Genomic DNA, 23,203 nt, shown 5'->3' on the forward strand with positions numbered 1-23,203 from the left:
GATGGACAGGGGTCCTGATTACCTGGATCAACCAGGTGGCCAGCAGTTACCTCTGTGTTAAATAGCGAGATTGGCTTGTATGAGTCACATTTCTCTGGCAGTTTGCCTTTTTTATGTATAACCACTATACTAGCTAGCCTCTGATCTCTGGGCAGAGAGTCCTTCTCACAGCTTTCGTTGAATATACACAGGAGATATGGCACCATCTTGGATGCAGTAAGTTTTAATTCCATACGTATGCCGTTGGGGCCCACCGCTTTGCCAAAGGCCAAGGTGCGATCCCATGTATCACTTCAGGTTCTGTGATCTCCTGTTCTAGGAGGTCTCTAACTGGCTGTGGGAGTTTGGGGAGCTGTATGTCAGAAAGTAACTCACAGCACTCATTGGCAGCTGCAGTGTGTGCCGGAGAGTAGGGAATCATGTAGTAAGCTGTGAAAACATTTGCCACGCCCTGTAGGTTCCTCACCCGTTCCCCATCTTCGTTTAGTATTTTCAAAACCCATTGGTTAGCTACATTCCACTTATATAGCCAGGCAAGGATCTTCCCTGCTTTAGACCCCACCTCGTAAAGGCAGTGTTGAGTTGTGTGGCAGCTGGCCCTATCGCTGTCCAGTGCCACCCCTCTATATTCGATCTGTTTAAATGTCAAGAGGTGTCTTTGATTCTCTGGTCCATTATCTGTGAACTTGGACTCTATCTCTAGAATTTCTTGCACAAGTGTCTCTATCTTAGCTCTTTTTTTCTTCATGTGCCCTGCTGCCAGTGAAAGGTCGTGTCCCTTTATAACTACCTTATATGACTCCTATTGGGTCTGCGCCAATCACATGGAACTCTCATTCTCCTCAAAGTATTTTTCCGTGGCATCATGAAGGCTTGTGCAGATGTGGGGTATTTGTAGGTACCAAGGGTTGAGCACAATGCGTCTTTGACCATACTTGTCCAGTAGGACGTAGACCGCCCAGATCAGGGAGTGATCAGGGTTCCCTCTGGCAAGATGGTGAACCTCTCAAAAGAATGGGATCAGAATGGACAGTGTAAGGATATGATCTACGCATGAGAGGCTGCAGTGGGCCCCCAAGTGATGTGTGTATTGCAGTAACGTGAGGTTGAGGGTACGTCATGAATCCGCAAGACCCAGGGCTATCACAAAGTCCGCCATGGGAGAACGAGTGGGCCCCTTCCCCATAGGGGGCAGAAAGTATCTAAAGTCGGAGGGTGCTGCGCTCTGGGAGCACTGAATCGTGTAATCTTGGAGGGAAGGTAGACCGAGATTATGTTACGGGTCTGGTCCTACCAGCTTCTGGAATCCTCTATGTACCACCCATGGATATCAGCCCAAATGTTCAGATGATGCAGTCCTTATCGCCCGTATTGCTAGAAGTCTTCAGTGGCTGTTAGACCATTTTTTGATTGATTTTGTGGATAGTTTGGACCTACTCACAATTTTTTTTTTTTATCTCACGTCATGGTCCCGGGCCGAAAAAATACCGAAAACTCTACCTTTATGGTACAGGGTTAGGTCTGAGGCAAGGTGGATACTTTTACTTATTTGGGGATTTTAATTGATTCAGGTCTCAGTTGGCGACCCTTATTAAACAAGCATTGTTAATGCCAATAGGTCTAACCATATAGTGGAGTTTAGTGGCGTGGATAGAAGTGAAGAGTATTGTTATGAAGTAGGTTAAAGTGTTGTGAAGTATTGTAGAGGGAGCATTGTGTTGTAGAGTAGATTATTTAATTAGAATTTAGTAAAGTGTTGAAAGGTGTTTTGTTTTATAGTGTTGTGTAGTGATGTAGCGTAAATAGTAGTAGTGTAGAGGGTGTTGTGTAGAGTGTTGTAGTGCATAGTGAATGTGCAGTGGTGCAGAGTATATTGGTATAGAGTGTAGTGGTGTAGTGAGCATTTTTTTTGTAAAACGGTGTAGAGTGTATTGGTATTTTTGTGTAGTGATGTAATGTCTTATGGAGTGCTGTGGTATAGAGTATAAATGTGTGGAGTATTTCATAGTTGTATATAGTGTAATGGTGTAAAGCAGAGTGTGTTATAGTGAATTATAGTGTTATAGAGTGGAGTAGTGTTAGGTACAGTGTAGCGATGTAGAGTGACATAGAGTGTAGTATAGTTGAGAGGTGTTGAGTGCATTAATATAGATTGTAGTGGTATATAGTGTAGTTATGCATAATAGACTTTAAAGTGCAAGTTTGCGTAGTGATGTGTTGCTTAGTGGTGCAAAGTATGGTGGTGCAGAGAGGAGTGAGGTACAGTACTGTGGTACAGAGTAGAATAGAGTAGTATGTAGTGTAGTTTGTTAAAGTGTACTGATATATAGTGCAATGGCATAGATCGATGCATGTAGCGTTGTAGTGTGCTGTGGTATATATTAAAATGTAGTTTTTGTGTAGGGGTATAAAGTGCAGTGGAGCAAAGTAGTTGTAGGTGTAATGGTGTAGGGTGTATTAGTTCAAGTGATGTTGTATGTATTGGTATAGAGTGCAGTTTTAGACTGCAGTGGAATAGCGTAGTTGGTAGAGGTGTGGAGTGACATAATGTATAGTGTAGTGGCATCAAGATGCATGTTTTGTAGTGGTATAGAGTGTAGTAATGAATAGTATATTGTTTTAGAGTATAGTGACTTGGTGTCGAGTGTAGTGATGTTGAGTGCAGAAGTGTATCGTGACTTATGTTGCAGTGGTATATAGAATAATGTTGTAGTGTATGTTGTTGTAAAGTATAGTGGTGTAAAGTAGTTGGCGTCGGTATTGTGGGGTAGAGTGTATTTCTTTTTCGTAAAACGATTGCAAAGTGAAGTGTTGTAGAGTGTAGTGGTTTTCATTAGAGTGGTGTAGTGTAGACTGCAATGGTGTACAGTGGAGTGATGTAGAGTAGAGTGGTATAGAGTAGAGAGGCGTAGAGTGTAGTGTGGCTTGGAGTGGAGTGGTGTTAAGTGTAGTGGTTTATAGTGTAGTGGTGTATAATGCCGTTGTATACATTTGAGTGGGTAATAATGAAATAGTATTTAGGAATGAGTGGCGTATTACGGAGTAAAGTAGCATAGTGTTAAGTGGTACGGCCTCGCTTTTGGGACCTTATAAGTGTTTAGCCATGCAGCACAATATCCTGGGTGCTACAACATCTACTATTACTTCATGTGTCACCGGTAAACAGCCACACACACCCAAGGTCGCGCTTTTGTGCTATTTAATGAACACTGTAAATGCAATTCATGCCCCGATAGGGCCAGGCTGCAACCTTAAGGAAACACGGTGACCTAGTACTGCTGCCTGGTGGACTGGGACACATGCTGAGACAGTGCTGCTGCCTGGTGGTCTGAGACACAGGGTGAGACAGTGCCACTGCCTGGTGGTCTCAGACACAGGGTGAGACAGTGCTGCTGCCTGGTGGTCTGAGACACAGGGTGAGACAGTGCCGCTGCCTGGTGGTCTGAGACACATGCTGAGACAGTGCTGCTGCCTGGTGGTCTGAGACACATGCTGAGACAGTGCTGCTGCCTGGTGGTCTGAGACACTGGGTTAGACAGTGCTTCTGCCTGGTGGTCTGAGACACAGGGTGAGACAGTGCGGCTGTCTGGTGGTCTGAGACACATGCTGAGACAGTGCTGCTGCTTGGTGGTCTGAGACACAGGGTGAGACAGTGCTGCTGCCTGGTGGTCTGTGACACAGTGTGAGACAGTGCAGCTGCCTGGTGGTCTGAGACACAAGGTGAGACAGTGCAGCTGCCTGGTGGTCTGAGACACAGGGTGAGACAGTGCTGCTGCCTGGTGGTCTGTGACACAGGGTGAGACAGTGCCGCTGCCTGGTGGTCTGAGACACAAGGTGGGACAGTGCAGCTGCCTGGTGGTCTGAGACACAGGGTGAGACAGTGCTGCTGCCTGGTGGTCTGAGACACAGGGTGAGACAGTGCTGCTGTCTCGTGTACTATGAAACATGGTGAAGTAATGCTGCTGCCTGGTGGTCTGTGACACAGGGTGAGACAGTGCAGCTGCCTGGTGGTCTGAGACACAAGGTGAGACAGTGCAGCTGCCTGGTGGTCTGTGACACAGGGTGAGACAGTGCCGCTGCCTGGTGGTCTGAGACACAAGGTGGGACAGTGCAGCTGCCTGGTGGTCTGAGACACAGGGTGAGACAGTGCTGCTGCCTGGTGTGGTGGGACACATGCTGAGACAGTGCCGCTGCCTGGTGGTCTGAGACACAGGGTGAGACAGTGCTGCTGCCTGGTGGTCTGAGACACAGGGTGAGACAGTGCTGCTGCCTGGTGGTCTGAGACACAGGGTGAGACAGTGCCGCTGCCTGGTGGTCTGAGACACAGGGTGAGACAGTGCCGCTGCCTGGTGGTCTGAGACACAGGGTGAGACAGTGCCGCTGCCTGGTGGTCTGAGACACAGGGTGAGACAGTGCTGCTGCCTGGTGGTCTGAGACACAGGGTGAGACAGTGCTGCTATCTCGTGTACTATGAAACATGGTGAAGTAATGCTGCAGCCTGATGCACTGGGAAACACTGGCAGGCTGTGCTGCAGTCAAGTGAGTTAGCAGATACGAAAAAGACCCTATTCGTTTCTGACATGCATTGCTCTGTGAGACACGTGCTGTGTCTCTGGTGCTTGGTAACAAGGGGAGGCAGTGCTGCTGTGTGATGTGCTGGGAGATATGACGAGACAGTGCCGCTGTCTGGTTTGTTGGCAGACGTGGCAAGGCAGTGCTGGTATCTGAAGTACTTGGAGACATGTCGAAGCAGTGACGTCTTTTGGTGGATGGGAGATGTGGTCCGTGCTGCGGCTGACATGTCAAATGTGCTGCTGCTGCACTCTGGCTGACTGTGAGTATGAGTTGGTGTTCTGTGCTGTCTCTACTGTTGGGCAGCACCGTGGAAACGATGCCCTGGCTTCGGAGGATTCTCTGTGATGCAAATTAAGAGGCTACTGCTGGTCTCCTGAAGAGGTAGGTGCTGCTTGAGGGCCGAGGGAAGGCGGGGCTGTGTGGCGGCTGCTGAGCGGCGTTTCGGGCTCCCCCGGGATTGTATTGTTAGTTGGTGTCTTGGATACCTCTATGGTATTTGTGGCCTTTTGTTTTTCTGATTGTCATAAGACGGTCTTTGTTACCTCGCGTTCTTGGTGTGCTGGCCATAATCTTATTGCCCAGGTAACAAGGCCTCAAGACATCCACTAAGGCCAAAAGAGCTGCACGCTATTTTTGAGATCTTAGACAACAGCACATTACATGTTGTGCCTCTTAAAGCGAATACATACGCTGGTAAAATATAAGCTACAAGTCCCAGAAGGCAAAGTGTTGTTGACTAAAATGTCATGACTGGCTGAAAGTGTTACACATGACAAGCAGCCATTCGAGCAGCTGTGCATCTCAAAAATACATCAAGCAACCAAGCCAAGTCCTCCGAATTTGATCAGAGATTTCCCAAAACTCTAACTGCGGTAAACATTTAGTATGGAATATTCGACACTAAAATGGATACATGCCCCCAGAAAAAAATGGGAAATTGTAACTATAATTAATAATAAAAAACTAAAATCAATAGACACTGTTTATATTTACCAAATTATACTATACTGCATTTCCACCTAAGTCTTCATTTAACAACCGAATGCATTTTGGGAGTTGTAGTCACTAACCACCTCTCAAAGTACAAATTAGGCTATAGAATTTAGATTACAACAGTTTGTACAGTTTAAAACTCGGATTGAATTTGGTATTCCTAGTGACAATGTCTGACAATCTTATAATTTAATAGAAGAACAACAATTGACACTTTCCAGCGTGAGCCAGACGTCAGCATTTGGCTGCAGAGAAATCATTTTTATCTGGTTCAGTGCAATTTCCGCCGGGGAAACTTAGAGTATGAGACGAGGAAGACCCCGGAACTGCAGATCTTGGATGATGGAAGCTGGACGTGCTGGAAACTCAAGGCTAGAGCAACTTGGCAACACTGAAAGGCTCATTGAAATAAACGCTCAGCCAGCCCTTACCACAATTAAGCGGAAGGGACTATTAAAAAGGACATATGTTTGATATCAAGCACAATCGAGTGGTCTTGTCAGTGTAAATCCAGCGATGTAAAACTATCTAAACAAAAACGTATCTCACTCCCAATGTACACAAAGCAGCTTCCTCTTGGAGCCTGCACACAGACTGGGGCTGCCGGACCTGTGCACTTTGGGGAAGCCATTGCAAAACAAACAAGCCGGATGCAACATCCGCATGATTCCCCACCCCTCAAAAGCACACATGCACATTATTTTAAGCGGGAGGAGTGCCAGGGGCACAAGGTGTTCTGTTTTTTTAGACTGTGGAGGGTTAGGAAACTAAGCACAAGAAGGAACAGAAACAGAAACCCGATCAAATACTTGCTCAATAGGATGCTCTTAGTCACAGTAGGCTGCCATGTTCATCGGCCACAGACCGGGGGCCTGGACAAATCTAGCAATGGAGAGAGGTAGAGGGAGGGGTGAAAGCAGAGCAGCTAAACGCAAGGCAGGATTTCAAGGCGCAGGCATTTCTAAGAAGTCCTCGATGTAAATAATAAGTAAAAGAACATAGCGCATAGTGCCGCATCTGTGAAGTGTGTGCCACAACAAACACTTGAGGAAAGTGCTTGATTACATTGGAGTGCAGTGGCCGCGCACACTGAAACAAATATAAATAAATAAATAAACGGGTGCTCTCACTTACGCGAAGAAACACGGTCACATACAAAACCAATGGAAACAAGGGTGCATCTGCGCAAAGCTGTTCAAATACACCAAAAACAGCCCTAAATAGTAAGTAATAGAGAAAAAGCAAAAACATAGAGGCCATGTGGCAATACTCTAGAGTGAACAACTTCAAAAAGAGGAGGACCAGGAAGCCCAATTACCCACTGTCAAGGCAGGATTTTTCCAAGACAACCAAATAGACAAATCCAAAGCGATGGGAGGAGTCAAATCCCACAAAGTACATACAACAGATCATCCTGCAGCGCAGGCGCTGTAGGCTCGACCTATAAACAATATTGGAAGCCTTAAGAGGGCCTGTGCCAGTGTCATTGTCATTGACTTCTCTCGGCTTGGCCAGAAGCCATTGAAAATCATGCTTGATGTTTATAAAGTTACGTTTATTCCAATCTTCACGTTTGGATGTGAGATTTGGGCTATGCTAATATAGCCCCGATCCTGGTGGAGGAGAACGGATTTATAAGATGTCTCTTGGGTACTGGGCAGCATAAGCCCTCTGAGATTTTACACAAAAAGCTCTGGATTACCAACATTGCTGATTTTATCCATCCACAGCTGCTCCTTTTATGGTATGCAGTGTGGCTAAAGGAGGAACTTAGCCTTAACAGGTTAGTTATTCAGGATTGTTTGAATTTAGATAATATGTCCAATATAACATGGCGGCATTCCCTGATGGGAAATCTTAACTCCCTTGGGAGGCCTGAGCTATTCTCCAACCCACAAAGCATTAGGAAACAAGATGTCTGGTTAAGGAAGGCCTTTCATCTCTGGGTGGCAGCTTGGAGGGAAGCTTCTGCTTTGGCCAAACTGACATATCCTCATTTTGCCATGGTTAAACCCGTTCCCGGCATAGAACCTTATCTTCTTCTTGAAATGATCTATTTCAGGCTGGGCATATTCCATCAGCGGCTTTTTCCCGAGGGCTCCTGATTCATGAATGCGGACTTGCCACCGTGTACTTGTGACTAGGTCTCCCTCTGCAATACTTTGCCACATTGTACTTATTTATCCTATTTTTAAGACCCTGCATCATAAGTTTTTAGGACCTCTCCTTTTAACTTAGGTTATTAGGCAGGCTAGACTCGATTTGCTATATCTATGGCTCTTAGCGACACTCAAAATTTGTTTTCATGTGTTACGATACCTGTCAGGGGTTTTCAGTGCTAGTCACTAGGCCCCACCTCCCTGTTTTCCTTATCCAGTTGAGATTGCTATGTAGATGGACTTTTATTGTGGATGTGACAACTTTGACGATGCTTGTTACTGAGTTTTTTTTATGTGTTTTTATCTATTACACCTGTATGATTTTAATTGTCTTTTAATGGTGCTTTGTGCTCATATTTTATTTTTGTGTACACGTGATGTAGTGCTTTTATCTTTGCAGGCTAGTAAGATTTTACTTTTGTAAAATTGAAAAAAGTCTTTGAACTGAACAGACTACAAACAGACAGCCTCATAACCATGGAAGTGCTTACGTTATCAATTTGAAAAGTTTCAATTTACTGAGATATGAACATTGTTTAAGTCCCAAGCGTATGCACATTACTATAGGTGAGCTACCCACCGGGCCTGACTCTCACTTCCTCTCTAAGATCCATGGACAAATTGGACTCTACACTTCCAATTTTACCAATACCATCTCTGAAATGTGTTTTTGCAAAGTCTGATTTTGTTTCTAAATATGCTTGTCACCCCCGGGCTAACTTGCTTCAATATTTGATTAATTCATAGCCCATTCTACCTCTACTCAGGAAGAGTTTAAGCTCATATTTAACTAGTTCATAGCACCTCCCTCTGGGACCTAATCTTAGCCTCCCTTCTGCTTTTACGTGTATTTGTATAAATAGCCTTGAATACGGCCGGAGGCCTAAGAAACACAAAAGCTGCAGAATCGCTTGAGAGTTCATACAGCAAAAGGGCCAGAAAGAGTTTCGACACAGACAAACGTGCAATCACTGACTGAAAACAATGCCCCAAACTAACAGTTGGAGGTTCCCTCCTGCCTTGTTAACCGGTTTGCATCAGTAAAATACAACACGCAAGCTTGTCATCAACTACATCTTCAGTTAAATGCCCTTTAATGCTTACTGGAGGTTACTATTAAAATAACACTTGTTGGAACAAGTAGGCTAGCCATCCTGCCCTGCGTATTTATAGTTGAAAGAGATTTCTCTGCCATGTCGTAAGGAATAGAGAGAGTCACAGAGAGTATGGCGGTACGGCCAGGGCTGCCTATTTCGGAATTGGGTAACCCCTATCGAGTCCCGGCGTCGACTCAGCAGCCTGTGATTCTGAGCAAATCTATAATAAATATGATCTCGAGTAATGTAACTGGTTCTCGTGGAAAGCGTTCCAACATAATGAGGTCGAGTTTGCACTATATAAAACTGCAAAGGAAAACAAAAAACTCATTTAGGACTGATTTGTAATTCATCCCCATTTTTGCGGCAAAGTCCATAGCATAGACATTGAAAAAGTTCACCTTGAACACGCGTTTTTAACAAAATGAATTTGCAGAAAAACCATATTACGTTGCACATTACGCCTTTGCTGCATTGGGAGATCGAGGGATTTCTCCAGAAGCACAGAATGTTGAGGCGCGTCCTGGGATTCGAACCTGGGTCCTCAGCTCCAGCCAGTCTGCAGCTTTGGTGCTTTATTTCGAGAATTAACATAACACAAGCAGAGATCGGTACATCAAGGGAACTTTATGGATCACAATTACCCGTGTGCGTGAGAGCACTGTTATGTTCCTGGAGGTGGCACGCCCCTGACGCCAGGAGCGTGCAGCGTTGAGTCATGTGACCTACTATAATAAAGAGAGGCCCCGCACACACGTACGCATTCAGACGCGCGCACGGAGAGCCACGAAGTTATTCCCAGAGTCCGCCTCAGTTATTTCTAGGGCCACGTGTTAGGCCTAGATGCCCCGGAGTGTAGGCCCCAAGTTGCTACCCCTAAGGCAGTCACTCCCCGATTGCAGAACACAACAATTGGCGACGAGGGTGGTTGCCGGATCCTCGCCCGGGGTGTGTGTGTGCCCGCTGTCCCGTGAGGCGGCTGCGAGCCCGTCCCTTGGCTCGTGGTGCTCGTGCCTCGCGGCATCACACGCCCCCACAAGGTGCGCCTGGAGGGAAGACTTTGATCCCTGGGGAATCGCAGGTGAGCCGTGCTGCCCAGCGTCAGCCTGCAGTGCGCATCGGTACGATTGCCCAAGAGGCGCACTCTCTCCTCGGTGGCTTTACACCCAGCGCCGCACAGGGCCCCTCGGCACGTGCGTGAAGCGCGCTTCGGTCCGCCTGGTCCGATGATCGGGGCAGCGCCCTGCATCATCTCACGCATCTGGCGGACGCGGCGCCTGCCTGTCCCATTGCTGGCCTTGTTCGCCCGTGGTAAGTGCGCCGGTCGCACGCGCCTTCCCGGGCTCCCTGTGGCATAGTCCACGGCCACAGACGGGCCTACTCTCGGGTGCCGACGGCCCAGTGCTCAGCAGAGGCCCACGTCTGGCCCCTTCGCGTACCGGCTCCGGTGCTGCCCCGGCCCGTCGAAGGCCTGATCAAGCGCTCCCGGGGTGATGGCTACGATTCCGCCCATCGAACCGTTTGTGGTGGAGGGTGCGCCCTCGACTCTCGCCCCGAAATGGAAAGAGTGGGTGGACAGACTCCTAGTATTCTTCGAGGCCACGAAAGTCCACAAGGAACAAAAGCGGGCCATGGTACTCCACCTAGGTGGCAAGGACATCCACTCCATCGCTCGGACACTCACAGAGGCGACCCCCAAAACTCATCACACGTTGATAAATGCCCTAAATGCCCACTTCGAACCCATGGCCAATCAAGACTATGAACGCTTTGCATTCCGACAAGCGCGTCAGCTGCCGGAAGAGTCATTGGACACCTACTACACCAGACTCAAAAAGCTGGCACTGACATGTGGGTTCCAAGATGTAACAGAAGAGATCCGAGGGCAAATCATGCAGGGCTGCGCCTCTGCCAAATTGAGAGAAAGAATACTGGAAGAATCTGGCAAGCCGCTGGCCGACATCCTAACTCTCGGCCGCACGAAGGAACTTTCCAAAGCCAGGGCAGCGCATATGGAAGCCGCACTGCAAGCTACTGTTAAAGTGGAACCTGTCAACAAGCTTCTAGTCCAAACACCATCCAAGTGGCACAAAAAGACGACACCCGCACAGGGTGGGGCATCTGGACATTCATGCGGATACTGCGGAGGCCCGCGTCACCCGGCACCAGAATGTCCAGCACGGGGAAAACGCTGCTCAGGATGTGGCAAGATGAACCATTTCGAAAAAGTATGCCGATCGAAAAGATTCCCTAAGCCACGCCAAGCAGTACAGACTATAAAGGAAGGAGAACAGAGCCACAGCGACATGGATGATGACGAGGAGGAAGAATGATCGGTGCACAAAGTACACATGATCGGCACCGCCGCCCGTCACACCAGAACACTACCTCAATGTTCAATCCAGGTGGCGGACCAGGACATAATGGCAGTAGTGGACACAGGTGCGTCTATAAACCTCATGAGCGCCTCACTCTACAGAAACATGGCCACGCCTCCGACCCTGAGCCCCACTCCCATCACTGTCTTTGCATATGGACAGGACATCCCCCTCAGGATCCGAGGGAAGTTCCGAGCGGCAGTCCGCCATGGGGACAAGACTATCAGAGCAAACATCTTTGTGTCGGAAGAAGGACAAGGCATGCAACTGAGCTGCAGAGCAGCCGAAGACCTAGGCGTGGTAACATTCGCCTTTGGAGTCCACGAGGAATCAGTACAACAACTCCTCATAGAATTCCCGGACCTCTTCGAGGGCATTGGACGCTTCAAGGGCCGTGAGATACACCTACACGTTGACCCCACAGTACAGCCGGTGGCTCTGCGACACCGTCGCATTGCATTCCATCTTCGGCCGTTGGTGGAAGAGGAACTCCGCAAACTGGAAGCGGCTGGCATCATCGAAAAGGTCTCAGGTCCCACCCCCTGGGTGTCGCCCATCGTAGTCACCCGAAAACCGAAACAGCCAGGGGCAGTCAGGATCTGCGTGGACATGCGCCTCCCCAATGCGGCCATAAAACGGGAGCGTCACATCACCCCCACCATTGATGACCTCATCGGAGAAATGGCTGGGGCCTGCTGGTTCTCAAAGCTAGACTTACGATCGGGATATCACCAGCTAGTGCTGGACAAGGAATCGCGAAACATAACCACCTTTTCCACCCACATTGGTCTTCGAAGGTACATCCGGCTCAGCTTCGGGGTCTCCAGTGCAGCGGAGGTGTTCCAAAATGTCATCCAAGAACTGATCGCTGGCATACCTGGGGTGATAAATGTCAGCGACGACATAATGATACACGCCCGCACCATTACGGAACACAATCACCGACTAACACAAGTGTTTCGCAGGCTAAGAGACGCAGGGCTTACGCTCCATAGAGAGAAGTGTGAATTCCTACGAACCAAGATAGGGTTCTTTGGATACGTCTTCTTGGCAGACGGTGTCAACCCAGACCCTGACAAAGTAAAGGACATCAAAGACGCACCACACCCCACGACAGTCACCGAGGTCCGGAGTTTCCTTGGCATGGTTAATTATTGCGGTAGGTTCATCAAAGATCTGGCCAATCTCACACTTCCCCTGCGCGACCTCACAAAGGACTCCACCCCGTGGACCTGGGGACCGGAGCAGGAGAAGGCCTTCCAAGACATCAAGGAATCCCTTTCCAGCAACACCACGCTTGCGTTTTTTGACCCTCGGAACGCCACCCTCATAGCAGTAGATGCCGGGCCGGCAGGACTGGGAGCCGTCCTAATGCAAAAGCAGAGGGATGAAATGGATTGGATACCAGTTGCCTTTGCAAGTAGATCTCTCACAGACACAGAGCAGCGGTACTCCCAAATTGAGAAAGAAGCTATTGCCATCCATTGGGGGTGCCGGCACTTCCATCTGTATGTCTACGGCAAGCCGTTCACAGTGGTGACTGACCATAAACCGCTAGTGGCCCTGTTCTCGGGAACCTCATCAAAGCCGCCGCCTCGCATCAAAAAATGGCTGCTTCAACTGCAGGAATATAACTGCAACATCGAATACCAGCCCGGAGCAAAGAACCCGGCGGATTATCTCTCTCGCCATCCCAGGCGAGCCACCCCGGAAGAAATGGATGAGGCCGAAGAAACAGAGGCATATGTCAAATGGGTGGTTGCGCGGTCATGCCCTCGTCCCCTCTCCATAGAGGACATTGCGAATGCCACGGCACAGGATGCCTGTCTCCAGAGGGCCAAAGAGATCCTCCGAACGGCGAACTGGCACAGAGCCAAGGACAGTTGGAAGGTGCTCACACCAGAAGCTCAAAAAATCATGGAGAGCCTGCATCACGTCCGGGAAGAACTCAATGAGGACGAGGCAGGGTGCCTGCTGAGAGGGCATCGCCTAGTAATACCTACGGCCCTAACTGACCAGGTGGTACAACTAGCACATGTGGGCCATCAGGGAATGGTTAAGACCAAAGCCCGGCTACGGACAAAAGTGTGGTTTCCCCTAATGGACGACATGGTAGAGAAGGTGGTGAGGTCATGTGCCGCTTGTCAAGTTACAGGAGATGCCCCTCGGGAAGCCCCGATCATAGTGGAGCCCCGGCCCCAACAACCATGGGAGAGGGTCAGTATGGACTTTGGCAGCCTCCCGGATGGAAGGCACACGTTGGTAATGATCGATGACCATTCTAAATATCCTGAAGTGGAGATAATAACAAGCACAAATGCTGCGAGCGTCATCCCAAAAATAGAGAAAATTGTTGCCGCTCACGGGGCTATGCGTGAGCTCCGCACAGACAATGGGCCCCCGTTTCAAGGACAAGACCTGGCCATTTATCTATCGTCCCTCGGCACTCGACATCGACGCATCACCCCTCGCTGGCCTCAAGCCAACGGGAAGGCAGAGCGATTTATGAGAACCCTGAATAAAGTCATTCGCATCGCCCATGACAAAGGCCAATCAGTAGAGATGGCCATCTTCACCTTTCTCCGAAGCTACCGGCAAACCCCACACTCAACCACGGGGATAGCCCCAGCCCATCTCCTCATGGGGCGAGTGGTGACTGATTCCATCCCTCACCATCCACAGTGGTCACCGGAAGGGGTGAATGAAGAGAGGATTGCGAAGAAAAGAAAGGCCATTTTTGCCAAAATCAGCCAGAAGAGAAGGGCGGTGATGACACGTTTCAACAGAGACGATGTAGTGCTTCTTCGCAACAGGGTAACCAGTGGCAAGTTTAGGTTGAACTATGAAAAAGGACCGTGGCGAGTGATTGGCGTAAAAGGCACCCGCATCACAGCGGTCCGGGGACGGGAGACAGTAACCAGGAACGTATCACATTTCAAACACTTCCATCCGGAGCCAACAGCATCCTGTCCCCCACTGATTGCCAATGGAACTGAAACTGCAACTAATCCGGCACACCAGGAACTAACACCCAGCCACGAGGTCACCCAGAGTAGCAACTCGAGAGCAGTGAGTGAAGAGGCGGGTGATGGTGCTGGGGCCCTCGAGGACATGCCAGATCCGGATGGGGCCGACAGGGAGGCGCCAGGAACGGCCCCAGTCACAGAGACAGACATTCCGAGTCAGAGAGGGTCGCAACACAGGCTGAGAAGAAACCCCACACCCTCCTGTCGGCTACGCGACTATTTCACGTAAGACTGTTTCAAGGAAAGATTATGAGTGCAATGTCTATAACCATGCTCCACCAGTTCGAAATCATATCTGGAAGCAGAATGTGTCTATGAAGAACGTTATGATAGACTGTTCGACAATGTTGTTGCTGTTGTTGTTTTTCCTTGTTTTAGGAGGAATGTTATGTTCTTGGAGGTGGCATGCCCCTGACGCCAGGAGCGTGCAGCGTTGAGTCATGTGACCTACTATAATAAAGAGAGGCCCTGCACGCACGTACGCATTCAGACGCGCGTACGGAGAGCCACAAAGTTATTCCCAGAGTCCGCCTCAGTTATTTCTAGGGCCACGTGTTAGGCCTAGGTAGACCTAGATGCCCCGGAGTGTAGGCCCCAAGTTGCTACCCCTAAGGCAGTCACTCCCCGATTGCAGAACACAACAAGCACTGGCATGGACCTCAAAGAAGAAGACACATTAAGGTTTTGGGAAAAAAGGCTAAAAACATTTTTATTCCGGCTTTCAAAAGATCCTTTGAAAAGGTTGATCTCGTCAAAACAGCCTCTGATACTCACTCCCCAGGCCCGTTATTGCCTTGTATAGTTTACCTAAGGTGACTGCGCACAGCAGAGGCAGCACTGCTGCTTCACCACACCCTCATTGCATTAAAGACGGCGTCGCCTGCAAACCGGTAGCCTGCCAGCCGCCTTCCTCAAACTCCCGCTTCTTGGGCACTACGGGCTATGTGACTCGGAGATGCGCGGCTCCGCGGCTGGAATGTCACAATTATAGGGCACCATTGATTTAATAAAGGCCGTGGCGTGGCGTGCGCGCACCATTTAATTTATGGTGTGAGGAGGACCTGCGCACCATTTTATTTACGAAGACTTGGAGAGGCTTGCTGGCTGCCTGAGTGAGGGGGCCTTGGAGCGCGGGGGCGCCCCCGGGGCTGCCGGGGCCTTTGTTACGCCCCTGGTTTTACCACTATAGCACGCGGATACCCTCTCCAACACAGCGCCACAAAAAAATCCAAAGATACTCCGTAGCCAGGGACAGTTTATCTGAAGGTGCATACCCGGCTGCATAGTTTACTGGGACTGTTCCACGTTCATAGTGCTCTCAGCCTTTGTCTGTTGCACATCTTTCCACATACACTGCAGCCACCTGAATGGGACCGAATGTATCAGTTTCCATCACACAGAACAACATATAGAAAGCAGCAGAACAAACAAGGACAGGTAAGGATCTTTTGTGCAAGCTTTAGTACACACAGACAGGAGGCAGCACATGCAACCATGGTGGAGTGAGGGGCAGTCCCACATTCTTCTTGACCAAGGAAGGGAGTGCTACAGAGTACTTGAAGGACTACAGCCAGTCTCCCTGGGGCGAGGGGACATCACCTGAAGTCTTGACTTTCTGCTGAAGGAGCTGAGGGTCAGCCTGAAGTGCCTGGCTGCCTGCCTGTTGTCTGATGGAGAGAAGGAGCATGCCTGACCCTTTCAGAAGTGCTGACAGTGCAGGGGGAGAAGCCAAGTATGTTTCCGGTGAATGGAGCACCTAGACAAAGGCGACTATTGAAAAAAGAGCGAAGCAAAGAGTGCCCTGTGCTGTGAAGGAGCCCCCCAGTCTTTCTGCGCATCTGCCTTGGAAGCTGCACTAAAACTGTTACAGAGCAAATACCACTGTGATGTCCAGCAGTCCACTGAGGACTAGAAAGAGTTGTGCTGCTGCAGACATGACAGAGAGTGACATCTGATCACCCCTGAAGAGGGTGGTCCTGATCGGCTTTCTGAACTGCAGTCTACAACCGGCCAGGAAGATCACTGCTGTCGTAGGAGCAAGCGGCTACATAGAATAGCCTTATAGACCACACTCCAGGACCCAAGTAGAGCACTGACCTCCTATAATAAAATTGGTCAGTGAAGATGATGATAGCACTGTGCATCTTGACATATTCCTCACCCACCATAATGGCAATCATGTAAAGGTCAATTGTAAAGCCATCTATACTGACAGAACTCTGATTCCCTCTCACTCTTTGTCAACAACTATTCTGTCAGAGCCATGTGTTCAGAGTGGACAACCTCCTGCCACAGTCACCCTACAAATTCAGATGAGAACATCAAATATAAACTACCAACTCCCTAAATTGACCTGCTGAGCTAATCAGAGCTGCCAGTCTAACATTAGTTATAAAACTGCTTAACTATCTCTCACGCTGTCTCATTCCTCACACCACTGAGTGCTGCGTCCCATAACCGCACCTCAATGATCAGCATGCACAACATGGACACACTTCCCAAATTGGCTCAGAACAAAGACTACACTCTTCCAATCATCCACCCATTGGTGTATCCTGTTAACCATGTGAACAAGCGCTTCGGTGCTCCACATAGGGGTAGTAGCGTTATACAAATATTCTAATAAAATATAATACAATACATGTTTCTCATCCAGTACTCTCCAAGTTTCTGCACAGACCCACTGAGCAACTGCTAGTGTATTGCTCAGGATTCACTTTGTCTCTGCAAATCTTAATTGTGTCTAAATGGCCAGTGTTGTGGGGACCAGGTGGTGACATCAAAGTTCACATCACCATTTTTAGCTTAATGGCCTCCTCTTATGACACTGTCTCTGCAATGCTACCATGTTCCTTACAGTGACATATCCACGACCTCGCCACGTGCCACTTCAGAGTGTGCTCAGCATCCTGCAGATCTACCGAAGCAGGCAAACTAATGTCGTCTGATCAACTGAGCAAAGTCAGCAGCTTACAACCAGGACCTCGAAAAGCCAGAAAACCTTTAGTTGGATCATGTTCATGGACCTTAGAACATACCCTTTTCAAGGTTTCCAGGGTCTTCATTGGGTGTTTGTCTCCTCTGTGCTTGGGAGATAATTATCTAGCTCCAAAAGGACCCTGTTTCTTTAACCTACTGACATTGTCAGACATGCATGATTGAAAATCTGACACTATTCGCACACCTGGAGAAGAACTTTGCAAAACCTGAATTTAGTAACTTCTTGTCAGTGAGCTGATGCCTTCACATTTTGTTTGACCTCCACAGTTGCTTTCTGCTGCACTCACCATTTTCATCTCCACAAAGTTGGCATTTAAAAAACATCTAAACTGCCATTTGGTGTCCTGCCTCCAAACATGTTAATACATATTTTTAAAAATCTATCAAAAATCTCAGTATTCCAAACTTGAGAAGTCTTTGGTGGACTGAGTAACATATATTTACTTGGAAATGAATGTGACTTGGGCTGTCAAAAATATATTTCTTCATTAAATTGTGTAATAAATGCACCTTTTATTTACAAAATTAGAAAAGCCAGAAGTGTATGAAACACCATAAACAAACTCAGTTTATTATAATAGGCAAAGGCTGCAACCAGGCAAACAATCCTTCCTAGATGTGATGCAAGGGCATTGGATGCTCTTTAGGTATTCCTTAAGTTGTTTTTCATCTTTTGGACTCCATGGCATTCATATAGATCTAATAGTTAAAGACGATGGACTTATTTCTTATACTTTTGTGGCTCTTTTGTTCACTCTTTGACATTACTTTTGTGCCTCTTTTACTCACTCCTGTCCATTGATTTTGTCCCTCTTAATTCTCATACGTTTGTCATACTACTGTTCCATACTTCTTACTTTTGTGACTTTCCCAGACAGCGCCCTCATCCCTCTCTCATGCTTTTTCCTCCTTCCACCTGCCCTCACTCCTTACTTGCTCTCCTGTATCTGTTGCTTCTTTCTGCCACTCCATAGCGCTGCCCACCTCCCTCCTGCCCTCCTCCTCCCTCCCAGGACCAACTTAATGGCGGCAGCTGTGCAACTGCGTTGCTGGTAAGGCAAAGATAATCCCATGGTCACACATTTGTGCCTGGACCGCACCCAGTGCCACTACCTGTGGTTGGATAACCAACTGCTGCTACGCTGCAGCGTCCCTCCACTCACTCAACCCAGGACACCCATCCACCTGCAGCTACTGCACTGTGCCTCACAGCACAGCAGGACAATTCTCCTGTTCCCACTGTCACTTTACTTGCAGCAACTCACAATGACACATTGCCCGTACCTCGACACCCACATCACCCTCTCACCTCACGAAACACCAATCCTGACCTTCGGGGAACTCTCACATATATGCTCTTCAACACCCGCTCACTCAAAAAAACACACTAATAAAACGTGGGACCTCCTCAGCAGCAGCACACCAGATCTTCTCTTCCTAACGGAGACCTGGATGAACTCCTCATCATCTCTTGGCATCGCTGTGGTCATCCAAGCAGGACAGCATACACAAATCCCGCGGAGGACTTGCCATTATTTGAAAAGACACCCTCAAATGCACAGCTGTCATACAACAGGACACCTCTTCTTGAAACAGATGCATTTCAACCTACAAACAAAAACAACCCCACCCAGTGGGGCACACTGGCATACTGACTAACTGGTCCACAAGGAAAATTCAGCAACCTCATCTCAGGCTTCATCGCACCCTTACTATCAACTCCAAGGACTTCCTACTTCTCGGTGATTTCAGCGTCCACCTGGAAGACCCCTCTGACCACTGCTCCACTGACATCCTCGAGAGTGTACACAATATAGGACTTTCCCATCTCATCAGAGACTCCGCACACCCAAAGCAGGACACACTTTAGACGCAATCTTCACCTCCAGCAACAGCATTAGCTACCACACTACCTCACCACTCACATAGACCGACCACTAAATCATCCATTTGAAAATCTCCATGCCACAAGCCAAAGCTGCCGTCAATACCAACCAACCCAGCTGGAACTAGAACAGAATACCGGTAACTGACCTGTACAGGACACTTGAAACTAACCAACCCAAAACTACCAACAACCTCGCCGAGGACATCACCAACTTTAACCAGTGGATCACTATCTGCACTGACACTCTGGCTTCCATCAAAACCCACAAACACTGCAGAACCAACAAACAGGTCTCCTGGTACACAGAAGAACTCAGAGACCCCAAAAGATACTGCAAACAGCTGGAAAGGAAATGGAGAGCCAACCACAACGCCAGCACCAGACCAACCAACTAGGCTGCCTTCAGGCACTATCACCACCTCCTGAGAGCCGACAAGAGAAGATTCATCACAAATCGGACCGAAGCCAAGTCCAGCAATGGCAAGGAGATTTTTGCCATCATAAAGGAATTCTCCACCCCAGAGGCCTCAGCTAACTCCATCAGCCCTTCTCAGGCACTCTGCGAAAACCTCTCAAACTATTTCAACAGCAAACTTGAAAAGACCTATAATAACTTTGAAAAACAACCGAATCCTGAGGACATCAACAGCAAACTTCATATGAAGCACTTGGTTGGACACTTAACTAACTGGAGAACACTTAGTGAGGAAGACTTCACCTCTATCATGCAAACCTTCCACTCCGGGGCCCTCACATACCCATGTCCACATCACATTTACAACCTAGGAGGACCTGTGATCAGCATATTTCTCACTCACATCATCAACTCCTCCATTGAGTCCACAATGTCTGTGAGGACTGGAAGCATGATTCAGTCACACCCCACCTCAAGAAACCATCAGAAGAGTCAATGAACTTAACAACTGGCACTCCATCAACCAAATACCATACCCAGCTAAGGATGTATGTGGCATAACGGCTAGAACGGTCGACCTCTGAGTTAGGGAACCAGATTTGAGTCTCGGCATGGACCTCCCACGATGCATCCACATCACACCTCACCTCAGACAACTCCACTGGCTGCCCATACATGAACACTGCCAATGCTAATTCCTCACACATGTGTATACAAGACACTGCACAACATAGGAACAGCTTAACTCAAATGCTGCCTCTACTTCCGTTATCCCATCAGACACCAGGCCTCACTCTTCTTGCACATACCCCTCACATCCGGAAAAGTAGAACTTGATGCCTAGCCTTCTACTTCTCACCCAAAACTTGGAACAACCTCCCTCTACACATAAGAGGCTCCATCTCACTACTGGAATGCCGCAAGAAGCGGAAGACCTGGCTCTTTAATTAACACCCTGCAGACGACCTATACGCCTGCTCTAGAACCTGGATACCCTTCTGATGAAAACCCAAATAATATAACATAACAACATTCCCTACTCCACCCTCCTTCCCACCTTCCATCCAGTGTCCTATTTTCTCCAGAGTTTTTAAAAACGTTTTGCTTTCTTGCTTCGCGCTGTGCTGTCGATGGTCAGCCATCCTAAAATGGTTCTCTGAACTTTCAAAAAGGGCCACCTGACAATAACACATATACACACGTGCCGAAAGCATGCCTTTATTGGGTTCTGTTTTATTTTTAACAAATCTCATTTGAAGATGGGAAGGCACCAATGATGCACTTGCATCCACACTGGGTATTTCAAATGCAAGAAAGTGCAAAACTGCTTCTGTGAATGCATGTTAATCTATGGCAGTTATTTTTGACCAGCATATTTGATAACAAAGTAAAATGCATTCCAAGATGGCTGCCGTGGATGCACAGACATCAGTTGCAGCCATCTTCGAGTACACGTATTGTTTTACTGACCACCTTCAGCATAGCTGCCAGAGATATGTGTAGATTTGCAATGGCTATCTAATACAAAATAATCACTGGCAAAGGGAACGGATTTCTCAATCAAGATATATTGACTTTGTCAATGTTTTTTCAAATGGAGTCCTGAATGATGTATTTTGAATAAGCTGGAGGTTTCGTATGTTCTTGCTGAGCAGACCTAAATGTACTGCAATTTCAAATATAATGTGATGAGACTGTGTGAAAGCGTTGACTTCAAGGATGATGTGGGTAACAGACAGGAAAGGGAAAGTAATTTGAAGTAACTGTAAATGATGACAAGATTCAAATAAAATTGTCAACTTTTGTTTGAAAGAGAGATCAGAGTATATAATAACAATAACGATAATGACAACTTCGATAGTTTTAATAATACTGTGTAATATATCACTTCATAAACACACTTCCGCAGTTTCTAAGTACCATAAATGCTAGTGTTATTTGTACCCAGTGGCCGCCTGCTTTTAAACATACATTAAATCTGGAACGCCCTGCCTCCGGAAATCAGACTGAATTCCTCAACGTCCTCTCTCAAAAGAAGTCAAAGCACTTCTTATGCATACGTTCTGAACCTGTATTGTAACTACTCCCCCTGGAAACAATGCGCTGAGACCCCCTCCTCACACGTCTGCTCCTTTACTGTATTTACTGTATTTATGTGTTCTTCTGTTACCGCAGTACTCTTGTTTACCCGTTTATCCTGCCCTGTCGGATTGTTGTTCCCATCATTATATAAAGCGCTCTGATACCCGCATTGGTCACGTACGCGCTATATAAAACTTTATAAATAAAATACACATTAGACTGCAGATATGCAAAGGTTCACTGGCGTCTAATAAAATATTCTCTTTTCATTCAGGGTGAACAAGGACTACAAGGAGCAAGAGGACTAGAAGGGCCTGCTGGGAAAGGAGAAACTGGGCCAAAGGTATGAGTGAAAATCCAGTGAGGGAAAAAAGATAGCAAAGTGCAAGCTCGCTGCAGATGACGTAATGTGTCACGTAGTGTGCGACACTATGAATGATTACTATTATTCTCGCATGAATGTTTGCTCCACAGATTGACTGGCCATTCGGACCCTCTTGCAGTTCTAGTTGACCACCTTGCTAAATGGCTTGTTTCAGAACATGCGGTGCGATTCCTTAAAATCGGCCGTTTGCGATTCCAAAAATGCTTTTTTGGATGCATCAAGCAATTTTAGAAATCGCAACATTTTTGCGATTTCAAAAATTGCGATTGCTTTTAAGAAATTGCAAATTTGCGATTTCTTAAAAGCAATGCATGATTACTTTTAAAATTGCGAAATCGCAATTAGGGAGTCAAATTTGCCGAATGGTTGAATCACTCGGTAAATTTGCAAAAAGTGTTTAAAACGCTGAAAATGCATTTTTTTCAACATTCATGTTACGGACACACATGTCCTTAGGACATGTGTGTGTGAAACATGCTGCGAAAAATACATTTCAGGGGTGCATGGGGGGGTCCAAAGGACCCCCCCATGCACCCCTGAAATGCATTAACAAATTGCGATTTTCAAAGTGAAAATCGCTATTTGCTAATGCCTTCCCATTGCTTCCTATGGGCCTTTTGGCCCATAGGAACCAATGGGAATAGCGAATTCGCAAATTGTATTTCGGTAATTTATGCGATTCGGTAAAAATCGCAATTTTTACCGAATCGCATAAATTTACCGAAAATAATCATGCATCTCGTTTTGCGAATTCTAAAATGCGAATCGCTATTTTTCGCACTTTAGAACTCGCAAAATGCCGGGATGATGCATGTGGGCCATGGTGCGCTGCCATCGTCTAACCATGAAACCCTCATGGCCCCCATTACAGCATGCTTAACATTTTTAATTAGCGAGACTCTTGTAGGACTATGATGTAAAACAGCTTGTTAGGAGGTTTTGTGGCAGGTAAAAAATAGAATTTGTCTGCCTGGAAAAGTTAGGACAAACATTTACCCTTGCATTAAATGTTTGACAAAAAAAAAACTTGCCTTAGGTTCTGAGTTGATCATTAATCACTTCACAAACCTTATCTGTGTTTCACAAGTGTTCTCCACCTTTTGTTGTATCATTGCCAAGGATTGTTTTGTGAGTAGTGATAAGCCATTTTTCCTGGTTTACCACTGAATTCTCAGGAATAAGTCATACATGGAAACAACCTTTAT

General features: G+C 47.4%; 1 protein-coding gene across 1 annotated transcript in view; it reads left to right on the plus strand.

The window, feature by feature from the left end:
* Nucleotides 1-23,203, plus strand: part of COL28A1 (collagen type XXVIII alpha 1 chain) — a 689,953-nt gene that overhangs the window by 355,205 nt on the left and 311,545 nt on the right. Inside the window, exon 20 of the mRNA XM_086941924.1 lies at nucleotides 21,888-21,956. Within this exon, the coding sequence (XP_086798050.1) occupies nucleotides 21,888-21,956 (69 nt within the window). The remainder of the gene's footprint in view (nucleotides 1-21,887; nucleotides 21,957-23,203) is intronic.

This window comes from Lissotriton vulgaris, chromosome 10 (genome assembly GCF_964263255.1).
Source record: "Lissotriton vulgaris chromosome 10, aLisVul1.2, whole genome shotgun sequence".
Taxonomy (NCBI): Eukaryota; Metazoa; Chordata; class Amphibia; order Caudata; family Salamandridae; genus Lissotriton; species Lissotriton vulgaris.